The sequence below is a fragment of the Triticum aestivum genome, chromosome 5B, assembly GCF_018294505.1.
Source record: "Triticum aestivum cultivar Chinese Spring chromosome 5B, IWGSC CS RefSeq v2.1, whole genome shotgun sequence".
NCBI classification, from domain to species: domain Eukaryota; kingdom Viridiplantae; phylum Streptophyta; class Magnoliopsida; order Poales; family Poaceae; genus Triticum; species Triticum aestivum.
In genome coordinates, this window is record NC_057807.1 from 15,142,341 (window position 1) to 15,155,063 (window position 12,723).

The window sequence follows — 12,723 nt, forward strand, 5'->3', positions numbered from 1 at the left end:
TGATGGCTCCGGCCCATTAATGCCGGCACAAGAAGAGGGCTATGTTCATGATGGCTCCGGTGACCTAATGGAGGTACAAGGAGGAGACCGTGCTGACTGCTCCGGTGACCGAACCGAGTCCGGCCAGGTATATATATATTAGTTAAGCCCATGCTGACTAGCTAATTGATGCATTCATTGTTTTGGTATATGTACATATATTAATTAACTCTCGTCTTTCTTCCTTTTTCTAGCCCTCCGGATCGAGCACAACTTCGGTAAGGAGACGAGGCCCAAAGAAAAAGTTGAGCTCGGATGAAAAGTTTGAGATCACGGCAATCGCGTGCGACGGCGAACCAATTGAACGCATTTGTTGCTCAGTGTGGGGTTCTTGTTAGGGACAAGATCCCGATCAGCATCCACCAATGGTATAAGCCTAAGGAGGAAGACCCTTAGGTATCTTATGTCAATGATATGCAGAAAAATGATCTTTGGACTGAGCTGAAGGCAAATTTCACCCTACCGCCAGAGGAGGATCCGGAGAAGCCAGTTAAAGAGAAATTAATCAAGTCTTGTGCTCTTAAGAAGATGGCAGGCCTATTCAGGAGGTGGAGGAAAGAGCTGGAAAAGTTTGTCGCCAAAGAAGAGACACCAGAATTCATCGGAAAATATGAGAAGATCAGAGATCACTGGCCCTCATTTGTGGCCTAGACGACATCGGAAAAGAGTAAGAAGATGTTGGCGACAAACAAGCAAAATGCTTCGAAGAAGAAGTTTCACGATCGCACGGGGTCAGGTGGCTACCTGCAAGCCCGGCCTAAGTGGTCCAAGGCTGAGAATGATCTTCTTGATAAAGGGATCGAACCGGAGACAATGAGATGGCCAGACCATTGCCGGACTTGGTTCTTCGGGACTGGCAAAACCTTGGACCCTGTATCAGGGAAGTGCCATTGGACGGACAAGCAACTGAAAACACCAGTCACAAGGCTTCTGTAGTATATCGATGCAGCGCAGCAAGGGACGTTCGTTCCAGACAGGGAGAAGGACGAACTCACAATTGCCCTCGGGAATCCTGAGCACCCTGGACGGACACGAGGCATGCCAGGCTCCATTCCGTGGAAGGTTGGTTTTCCGAACATGGGGGGTTACAAAACCCACGAGAGGAGGAAGAAATTGGAGCAGAGCCAACTGCAGGTGCTGCACGAAATGGTAATGGGGCTAGAGGAACGAGAAGCAGATCATAACAAACGGCCTGCCGAAGCTTCCCCCGAAGCTACCCCGCCATCTCAGCGGAGAAGCAGCGTGGCTTCCACCGAGCTGCTTCAGCCGGAGCATGTCTTGACGGCTCCTGACATCTATCCCGTGGATGCTATCATGGAGGCTCAAAATTGCCACCTTATGACGCGATGGATGAATTTGAAGGTCAAGGCGGCTGTTGGCTCTGTTTATCCTACTGAACACGACGCAACTTTTCACTGCCGGCCGATTCCAGAAGGATATGCTAGGGTGATGGTGGGTGAAATAACGGAGGGATTTGAGGACCTCCAGCTTGACTACCCAACCGGTGAAGGGGAGACTAGGTTGGGTTCTGCTTTGAACACTCCATGCCTATGGTGGAAGGAGCTCATCAACCTTCCGAACTGGACGCCTCCGCCTCCTCCTCCTCCATCGGCGAGTCAGGGCACTCCGCCTCCTCTACCGCCTCCTCCTCCGGTGAGTGATGATCAGGGCACTGGGCCTCCTTCTCCAGCGCGTGGTGGCACTCCGCCTCCTTCTCCCTCTGTGCCGGCGCGCCCGAGCAGCCAACAGCCTCCTCCTTCTCCGGCGCGTGGTGGCACACCGGCGCAGCCTCCTCCTTCTCCGGCGCGTGGTGGCACTCCGCCTCCTTCTCCGCCTGCGCCGGCGCGCCCGAGCAGCCAGCAGCCTCCTCCTTCTCCGCCTCGCCAGCAAGGGCGGAAGAGACCCGCCGCCGCCCCGGCTGCTCCGGCGCGTCGTAGTCCTTCTCCTCCGCCTCGTAAGCAAGCACGAAAGAAGACAGGCGTCGCAGCCGCTCCGTCTGCTCCAGCGTCTAGTAGTACAGCCAGCAGAGGCGGGAGGCAATATAGATACGGTCCTTCTCTGAAGCCTCTAGAGAAGTTACCGTATGAGAGGACCAAGGTGGAAAACACGAAGATCGTGCAGGCCGAAGTGGACGACTTCTTTGCCGGGTTGAAAGCAAAGAGACATCCACCTCCGGAGGAGAAGGTAGATCTGGTGAAATCAAAGCGCACTATCGATGCCCTGAGGAAACCACCAAAGTCTCCGCCGAGAACCAACTATGAGCACATTACTGAATAGACATATCTCGAAGCGGAGTGGTCGGGAAGTACTGTCAGTGATAAAAAGGTTAAAAGAACGAGCAGCTGGGAAAAAAATTGCCCAGCTCGGCGAACAAGCAAAGCAACCGTGCCCCCTGCTCAATGTGTCTAGCGGCGACATCGTCGCTAATGCTCCGGGGATGGTGGCCGGTTATGGTAATCTTGGAGATTACCTGCCTAAGATCAACTTCCTGATTTCTTGGAGGTGGGCGAACACATATACGAGTACGGGAAGCCTCTCGTCAAAGATGAAAAATCTCTAACAACTATGATGCAAAGATTCCATAATTGGTACATGAAAACCTGCAGAGAGTATGGGGGGACGAATGCTTTGTATCTAAATATTAAAGAGGAGCACGACCTCATTGAAACTGATCTGTTGACTGTTCCATTTGATGAGTTCTTCGCGTTCTTCAATCAAATGGCCCTCGATAAACTAACGGTCTTTTGCTACTGTTTGTAAGTACTATTTCTGTCATTAAGTCTCTATATATAGCTCAGCTCTTTCATTGCATGTATTTATAATTAATTATCCTCACTATATTATGCAGATTGAAGATCATCGAGTGCAAAAAACAAGAAATGTATGATATTGGGTTCATTAACACAAATATCATAGATGAATTTCTGGTTAAAAAGCACGCCGAAGAGGCCGAGGCCAACTTGCTACAATCGTTGATCAAAAATCAAAACAAAGATACCATACTCTTTCCTTACAACGGCCCGTGAGTGTTACTGTCGTGTGCATATTCGGTTTCCCTTATTACTCGAGCGAGGTTATAGTAATGTAATTGATGAGTTATGCATGCATGCGCAGGTACCACTATATTCTTCTGGAGATTAAGCTTGAGCGTGGACTAGTAACCGTCTTAGACTCGAGACGGAAAGATCCCGAAACCTATGCGGACATCACTGAAATGCTCAGCAAGTAAGTTCAATCGATCATTATCGCACCATATCGGCAACTTTTTGTTCATTTCCTGATATCTCAAGTAATAATTATTATTTTCTTTGTCTTGCAGGGTTTGGAATAAGTTCACCGCACAAGCTCCGGGACTGCCGAAGGAGCTGCGATATACAACTTCCAGTGAATGTTACTGTCGTGTACATATTCGGTTTTCCTTATTACTCGAGTAAGGTTATAGTAATGTAATTGATGAGTTATGCATGCATGCGCAGATTCCACTATGTTCTTCTGAAGATTAAGCTTGAGCGGGGAGTAGTAAACGTCTTAGACTCGAGACAAAAAGATACCCAAACCTATGCGGACATGACTAATTTGCTCAACAAGTAAGTTCAATCGATCATTTATCGCACCATATCGGCAACTTTTTGTTCATTTCCTGATATCTCAAGCAATAATAATTATTTTCTTTGTCTTGCAGGGTTTGGAAACAGTTCACCGCAGAAGTTCCGGGACTGCCGAAGGAGCTGCGATATACATACCCGAAAGTAAGTACTACTAGCTAGCTAGTTGCGCGCATCTCCCGTTGATTCTATAGTTGTACTTTTATCAATGCCATTTATAATGCTTCATTATCAGTTTGATTGACCTTTATTTCTCGTAAAGAGCTTGTGGCAGGAACAAGGGAATGATTTCTATGGATACTACGTGTGCGAGTTCATCTACAACGCGACTTTGAAAAATAAGCGGGGCTACTCTAAAAGACAATATGAAGTGCGTAAGCAATAATATTCACAATTTCATTTTATTACACCATCATTTTTGTTGAGTTTCATTCATATATGTATTAACCCCTTCTTCAAATTAGACGTGGCAGATGCGGGATGAACTCCTAGAACAAGATTGCATGAAAATAATTCAAGAGGAATTGGCGGGATTCTTTCTTGACCACATCATCAATAAAGCCGGAGAATACCATGTGGAAGTTGATTTCAATTGCTAGGGGATTGTAAGAGCTCTTACATATTGTATACGTATGTATAGCCAGTAGCGTCGGATAGACAATACGAAAACTTGTTGTTCGACCAATCTCTCGGAGAAGGAGAGGTCGATCGATCACTTCTCTCGGTATGCATGACGAATTTCTGTACTTAATGGTTCCCTTCATTTTCTTACTAGCTAGCGTGTCGAGGGCCTCTCTATGTACAGACGTAGCGTCGACCAAGCACAGACATAAGAGAGGACACTTCTCTCTATTAATTAGCTAGCTAACACAATATATGAAACACCTAAATTAACCCCCCAAACCCCCCCCCCCCCTCCCCAAAAAAAAAACCAAAAACCCCAGCCACTGAATTGCTGACGCGTCGACGCCTTTTGATCCCGGTTGGTGCCACCAACCGGGACCAAAGGCCCTCATGCCTGGGCTCGGCGCACCGGCCATGTGGAGGCACATCTATCCCGGTTCCTGTTAGAATCGGGACTAAAGGGGGAGGCATTAGTAACGATCCTTTAGTCCCGATTAAAGGCCCTTACGAATCGGGACAAATGCCCCTTTTCTACTAGTGACAACTAGTCGCTGACATAGAGATGACAGGCTTCGCTTGGACCGCATGGCCCCGGCCTTGTCCAGCCCATCCTATGAATGACCATGCAGACACTAGAATACGAGGCCATACCACGGTAAGTATTCAACTCCATCGAACTCTCTTATTGACATCACGCCATGCCCATTCTTTAAAAAAAACTAGCTAATTAAGTAAATTCCTGTCGCCGCCGGCGGCATGCAAGCAGTATAGGCTCTGACTTTTGGCAGCAGTGGGATGACAGTGCGCTGGGAGTAGTTAGGATGGAGGACTCTCTAAGGGTGCCAGGCTGCCAGCCTGCACGCAGCATCCTGGATGGCCAAGAACATGGGGCGGCGACTGGATGATTATTTTGCAAGCGATGGATGGCCGGCATTGGGGACCATTAGATTAACCATTAGATTAAGCCAAAATCTGACGGTCTCATGCTGACCATTAAATTAACTAAATACTACCCATTACGTTGAGTAGTATGATGTACCGTAAAATTTCCCCATTCAAATCCCCCGGGCATGGTGTCTGGATGGATTTGGGGGCGCATCGGCTGCAAATTCGATGCCAGCGGCCGCGGGCCGTGCATCACGGGCAATTGTGGTGGCGTGTTGTCCTGTGCCGCCGGTGGGAAGCCACCCGCGACGCTCGCCGAGTACACGCTAGGTAAGGGCGGCAGCCCTGACTTCTATGACATCCCCCTCGTCGATGGATTCAACGTGCCCATGAGCTTTGGGCCTATCGGCAGCAGCTGTCACGCGATAATCTGTACCGCGGACATCAACGCAAAGTGCCCGTCGGAGCTGAAGGTGGACGGAGGCTGTGTGAGTGCGTGCATCAAGTTCGGCACCACCCAATACTGCTGCATGCCGCCGCTTACGCCGTCGACCTGTGGGCCGACGGACTACTCGCGCTTCTTCAAGGGGCACTGTCCGGACGCCTACAGCTACGCCTACGAGAAGAGCAGCACCTTCACATGCCACGTCCGATCAGACTACCAAGTCACCTTCTGCCCATAGAGGCGATTGGGATTCAATTTACTTCGATGGTTAAGTCTGTAATGTAATAGCATTTCCAATGTAATAATGGAAATAATGATGACTAATGATTCCACAAAAAAAATCTATTGAAAAACTTTATTGAGAAAAAAAATTGACAACATTTTTTTTTCTTTTGTGAGGATAGAATAGTCAACTTCTTTGTTTCGAGGACGAACATACTTCTCTCTTTAATCCATGTTAAATCAGCAACAGTTAATATAAATCGGAGGGAGTATATGAAACAAGGCATTGGCTATAGGCCTAGGGCCTACCCAAGTTTAGTTGCCTTTTCTGAAGATAGTAGCTAACCGTGAATCTCATATTTCCTATATGACGCTCGTTGCCTCGGTTTGTCTACGAGACATTTTATGTGACGCTCGCCATGTCTAACAGGTGTCTAACAGTAGCGAGCTGGGCCACCGGCCCATAAACAAAGTACTGCTGCAGTGCCTAAACACTGATTAATAATCTGAACGACAAAGCTAAATACCTGCCGACTGTTCGTTAGCGATAGGCACGTACGATTCGCGCGCCTCTTCTGATTCATCCAAGCGCTCCACTCCGCGAGAAAAGAAAGGGAAGAAAGGGCGGCCAGGACAAGATTCGAACTCCCGACCTCCTGCAAGTGCACCACCACAGTAACCAACTAAACCAATCTTTGTTGTTGTCAAAAGCGCCTAGACTATGAATGTATTGCGTAGTGGCTCTTTGTTCAAAATTTAAAATGTGAACGATTTGCTAACTTCATGACTTAGTGGGAAGAATCCGGAGACTATGGCATTGACTGCCGTGATTTTTTTCTCTGGATTGGATCTGTCATTTTTTTGGGTGCTAGGTCTATTTGGCACGGGCCAATAGCTCCTGTGCGACACATTTGAGGTGAATTGGCTTGTGTGCAACGTTGTTCGAGCGAATGGTTGTGGTGCGACACATTTGAGCAGGTAAATAGCCCAGGGCCACATGGGGTGTTAAATGTGGTTAAATTGGTCGTCAACGAAGCCCGTTTATGTTAGGACATGTGGGTCCAACTTAATTGCTCCTCAAAACAGCTGACCGTGCCGGGCCAGCCACTCTGCCCTCTCCCCCCCTTCTTCTCCGGTGGCGGCGGATCTTGCGTTCTCGGTGGCGGCGGCGGAGCACTCGTTCTCAACGGCGGCGAAGCCTTCGTCCTGAAAAAATGGTGAGTGAGAACCCTAGTCCCCCTCCCATTCCTCTCTTGTCCCCGTAGATCTCAGCTCGTTTCCTCTGTTTTTGCTTGTTGAATCGATAGGTTGTGAGGGGAGCCCGTGGGCATACTGAGATGGAGCCGCCAGATTCAACTTCGAATAGGTAATGCGCCTCTCTCCGATCCAATTTTGCATGCAATTAGGGCCTAGTCTGCTCTTTCTCACGGGCTCACAGTGTCCGCCACTGACAGAGGGGATGCTGCCGCTCGGACCTTCGAATTGACGGTCAATTTCTTTCCATCAAAGGCAAAATTAGTTGATGGTAGCATTCAGAACATTGAGAGAGACACAATTGTTAAATGGGAGGTTGAGTTTACAGAGATTGATCCACAAGTTCTACAGAACATGGGAGAGAAGGCAGTGAAGAAATTGGTGGAAAAAATTGAGGAGAATGTTGTTTGAGGTCCAGAGCAAGAAGTATCACTATTGCGGTTTGATGATTGGAAAGGAGAGTATGTGAGAATGGAAGATGGTGAACAGATTGTTGATGAAATCGATCGGCAAAACAGCTGGACAAGCAAACGAGCTAATTTTTTTGCTGAGCTGGTTGATCTGAATATTTTTTCGAAGGTTGGATATGTGCCATCACAATTGGCTGCGCAGATGGTAGATCATGATTGGGCTACACAAAGGCCATTGATTCCCATGTGTACTGAACTTACAGTAATAGCCGAAGAGGGACAGGTGACTAGAACTGAAACTGAAACTGCAGCAACTGTTAATTGGAATGTAGTTGAATTAGATGAGTCTACTAATTTGGTCATTGCACCAATGCCTGACATTGAGATGGCCAAACTTTTTGGCATTCCAGTCGATGACAGAGATAAGCAGGAGAGGGGCGAATCTAGTTTGCTTGCTAATGCTGATGAAGATGTAGATGGACAATTGATGGAACAAGCTGTAGATGAAGTAGATGATGCACATGATGATGAGCTGGTGCATGTGCATGACAAAGAAAACCCTGTCATTGAAGTAGGCAAGTTGTTCCCAAGCATGAAGGAGTTTAGGATGTGTTTCAAGACTTATGCTGTGAAACATGAGTTTGATGCCAAGACTATTTGGACTGATAGAAAGAAGTTTTATGCGAGGTGCAGAGGATTTGATGGTAGTGTCAAGCCTTGCAAGTGGTACATATCTGCTAGACTGCAACCTGATGGAAGTACTGTCAGGGTTAACCAAATCCCCAATCAACATACTTGTATTACAAGTTCACAGAGAGTATCAACCATGACATCACAACTTTGGGTTGCAGAAAAGATCACCCCAATTTTAGCCAAAACACCAAACACTACTGCCAAGAAACTCAAAGTAGACTTGGAAAAGATGTACCCCATTAAACTGAAATATACCACAGTGTGGAAGGCAAAACAAAGGACAATGAAAAATTTATATGGTGATTGGGCAAATACATTTAGGATGCTTTACAACTTCAAAGCAGAGGTGGAAAAGAGGTCACCTGGTAGTGTTGTGGAGATAGATACAGAGGTATCATCCAAAGGTGAAGTCAAGTTCTCCAAGTTTTTAATGGCTTTGAAGCCTTGCATAGATGGCTTCAAAGCAGGGTGCCGTCCATATTTGAGCATAGACTCATCATTTTTGACAAGCAAGTGGAATGGTCAGTTGGCAGCATGCAATGCTCTAGATGGACACAACTGGATGTTTCCTATTGATGTTGGCTTGTTTCAGTCAGAAAGAGAGGCTTCATGGACATGGTTCATGATCCAGTTGAAAAGATGCCTAGGGCCAGTGCCACCTTTGGCTATACACACATATGCATGTAAGGGGCTTGAAAATTTAGTTAAAAATGTTTCCATGTGTCCTCCCTTGACGAAAAGAAAGGCTGGCATGCCTAAACAGAGTAGATTCAAGGCATGGTTTGAGAAAGGTGGGAATAGTAAGAAGGGAAAGAAAGATGAAAAGCCAAAAAGGGCCCAAAAAGGTAACAAAAACAGATGCAAGTTGTGCCAGGAACTTGGGCACAGAGTGGGATCTGTCAAATGCCGTTACACTCCTGATAAGCCAAAGTATGTTCTTGTTTATTTGTCTGTGTTTTGATTTGGTGCTTTTTTCCAATTACTATATCTATAACATTTTCTGCACAGGAGGAAGCGAGCAAGTCAGCCCCTTGTTGTTGAACAGTGTTGGACAACAAAAAAAGCAAGAGCCAATGGCGGTAGAAAGAAGAGAAGTGTGTCTAAGCCTGAGCAGACTGAAGAAAATCCTACTGCAGTCAATATTCAAACTGAACAAACTGATGTGGAGGTGCACACCGAAGAAACTGAACCTGAGCGTGTCGAGGTTCATACTGAAGAAAATGAACCTGAGCGTGTTGAGGTTCAGACTGAAGAAACCCATGTTGAGGTACACACCAAAGAAACTGAAACTGGTGTCAACATTGAGACTGAAGACACTGATCACGAGGGTATTGGCGAGGTGTTGAAAAGACCAGTGATGAAAACCAAGATGATCAGTGAACTTGTGTGTGTAGTAGAACCAAAACAATAAGGGCTAAGGCGAAGAAGGGCACACGACGTGGTAGGAAGAAGTAGAACAGAGAACGGTTTGAAAATTTGGGACATAATAAGACTATGTGCGCAAGTTTTATATGTTTTTGATTTTTCTGAATTAGTTATGCTCAACCCTAATCAGTCAAAACCCCTCAAAACCCCTCTCAAAACCCCTCAAAACCCCGCACACTACCTGGTCGTCGATCGTTGTGCGTGGACGGTTGAGATCAGGCGCTAGGGTTAGGGCATCTCCAGCCGCGCCCCCAACAGGCCCTCCCGAGGCGATTTTGCCGCGCCGGCGTCAAAAAAAGGCCCTAGTCGCACCCCCAGAAGCCCGTTTTTCGCCGGCTCGGGCCAAAACTGGTGGCGGCGGACCCAGGCCGAACCCAGCGCCCTGGGGGGCGCTTGGGGAGCCGGCACAAGCGAAAAAGGCACGTGGGCCCGCCCTGGAAGCGACCCGAGGGCCTTTTCCCGCCGTTTCTTGACGCTTTTCCCTCGCATCTCTCCCGCTCGCTCGCCTTCCTCCCGCCATTCTCTCCCTTTCTCCCGCCAAACCCCCTCCCGCTCGCCACGAAGAAGCACGCCATGCCGCCGAAGAAGTACGCCATGCCGCGCGCGGCGGCAACCGCGACTGGCGCCGTGGCCCAGCCGAAGCAGAGGAAGCCGAGAGCGCCGCCATCGAAGCCACCGGGCCTGTCGAACGCCGAGTGGAGGGTGGAAGTTCAGCGGCGCGAAGCAGTCACCGCCGACAGGCGGAACAGGGCCATAGCCAAGAAGGCCCGCGAAATGCGGCGCGCGCGGCGGCGTCTTCCTCATCGGTCAACCAGGCGGGGATGAATCCACCCGTCGTCAGCCACGCCCAGTACGCGCCCGGGGGACAGCAAGGCGCCGGATTTCCATGGGGTTCATCGTCGCCCGGCTACGCCGACGGCGACACACGCGGTGGGTTCAACCCAAACGTGACCTTCCCCCATGGTCACCCCGCTACACGCACGCCCTCGCTCGCCTTCGTCGGCGTGCAGTACCCTCCATACAACTACTCGCCGCCCGCCGCCGACGCGTCCACACCGACGCCCCATCTCTACCGCGGACCGCTACCCTTCTCGCACCTCGGCGACGCCGACGACACAGGAGCCGACATGGACGACATCATCGCAAGAGGATCGACCGCGGCCGCCGCGTCTCCCGGGTTCGCCACCCAGGACGAGGTAGTGGACCTCAGCGGCGACATGGAGGCCGAGCTCGGCTACATCTACGGCGACGACGCGTAGGAACCCGACGAGGAGGAGGACGATGAGGAGGAGGAGGAGGAGGAGGAGCCGGCTCCTGTTCCGACGAAGGGGCGCCAGAAGAAGAAGCAGCGGGCGGCTAGGTCAGGCGAACCGCGCATCAAGTGGATGTCCAAGGAGGAGGAATGCCTCGCCGAAGCATGGAAAGTCGTCTGCCTCAACCCGACCACCGGCGCGAACCAGAGCTTGGACATGTACTAGGACCGCATCAAGGCCGAGTTCGACGAGCGGAAGCTCGTCGACCCCTACTTCAAAGGCGTCTACATGCAGCGCGGCTCCAAGGCGATGGCGAACCATTGGGGGCGTATCCAGTTGGCGTGCAACAAATGGCATGGAATCGTCGAGGAGGTCGCGGCTCGCCCGGAGAGCGGCGCTAGCGTTGAGGATCAGGTACGCACGCCGTTCCCCGCATATCTTCGTCCCCTACGCCCGCCGCCCGCCAACTGTTTGTCCCTTCGCGCAGCTGCTGCGTATGTTCGCCATGTATCAGGGCGACAACCAAGACGCCGACTTCAAGCACCTCCACGTCTACAAGCGCATTGACAAGTGCGAGAAGTGGGCGGAAGTCTGATGTGCCCTCGACAAGGCCACGGAAACATACAAGCCAGACGCGACGACTCCGGGCGCGTCAGAGGGACGGCCGGACGGCCACAAATTGGCAAAGAAGGGGAAAAGCGCCGACGCGGCATCCGCGCGAGTGCAGGAGTCCATCGAGCATTGCCTCGCCGACGCCCAGGCCCGGGCCGTCCTACGCGAAGAGAAGACCGAGGCGCGGTGGTCGTCGCTAATGAAGAACAACGCCATCAAGCTCGACCTGCTCCGGATGAACGTCGCCGCGAAGAAGAGGAACACCGACATGGCTTTTCTGATGAGCGGGGCGGACATGCTCCAGAGCAACGACGAGAAGCTCATGGCGTGGTACCTGGTGCAGCGCGTCCTCATCCTGAATGAGCTGCCGACGGCAACGCCGACGACGCCCACGACGCCCACGACCACACGGACGCCAAGCCCGAACGATGCCTCTAGATCTCCGCCCAGCAGTGCCGAAGCCGCGCCGACGCAGCCTAGCACTGAACCAGCTCCGACACCGACGAGCCCGCGCACGCCGACTCCACCAACTCCTGGAGCCGACCCCGCCGAGTGAATCGTTGTGCACGCGAACTTGCGGCGGCGGCTCTCTGTTTTTTGTAACGCCAGACTACGTCCGATCGCCGGATTTGCGGCGTCTTTTGAGAGCGGGAACGACCAAGTTTAAATTTCCCGCATCCTGGGGCCGGCGCGTGGGGGCGTGACTGGGAGCTAGGTCGCCCCCAGGGGCCGAACTAGCGCCGGCACGCCCCCAGGCCGCTCTATTTAGGCTTCCTGGGGGACCGAACGGCTGGAGATGCCATTAGCTACAGTGTGCAACGATCCGCATGAGACACGCTGATTGGTTGACGCGGTGGGGTTTGGATCAGCCTCTCTCGTTGGGGCATCATGACCGTTCATTCGAATCCAACGGCAAGAGTTAACGCGGTGCATGAACCAAGCCTACGCAGTGCCCTTTCCATCGTTGCGTGCGTGCCCGTGCCGGCCACAGCATGCATGCCCACCCGCAAAACTGCGCCCGTGCGTTGCATGCATGCCTCGACGTAGCCCTGCTCCGCCACCCCTACCGACAGAGTAAGCTGTCGCATGCCTACCATGAGAACCAATGCAGCGTCGCATCAAAGCATGCACCCGGCCACAATGCAGCAGCCCGATGAAGACAACCAAAAAGCCAACACTGCATGGCGTGGTGTGCACGTTGTGCATGGCGTGCTCCTCTTTGAGGATGCAGTACTGGCATGGGGTACCGATGTGGG

The 12,723-nt window shown here is 50.9% G+C and overlaps 1 protein-coding gene across 1 annotated transcript; it reads left to right on the forward strand.

The window, feature by feature from the left end:
- The first annotated feature begins 5,338 nt into the window (after window positions 1-5,338).
- LOC123114552 (protein P21-like) lies at window positions 5,339-5,836 on the forward strand. The gene has a single exon (XM_044536063.1). It carries the CDS (start codon window positions 5,339-5,341, stop codon window positions 5,834-5,836), a length of 498 nt encoding a protein of 165 aa, XP_044391998.1.
- The last annotated feature ends 6,887 nt before the right edge of the window (window positions 5,837-12,723 follow it).

Excerpts from the sequence above, each read along its gene's own strand:
- LOC123114552 (XM_044536063.1), top strand. The coding sequence starts at position 5,339 with ATGGTGTCTGGATGGATTTGGGGGCGCATCGGCTGCAAATTCGATGCC.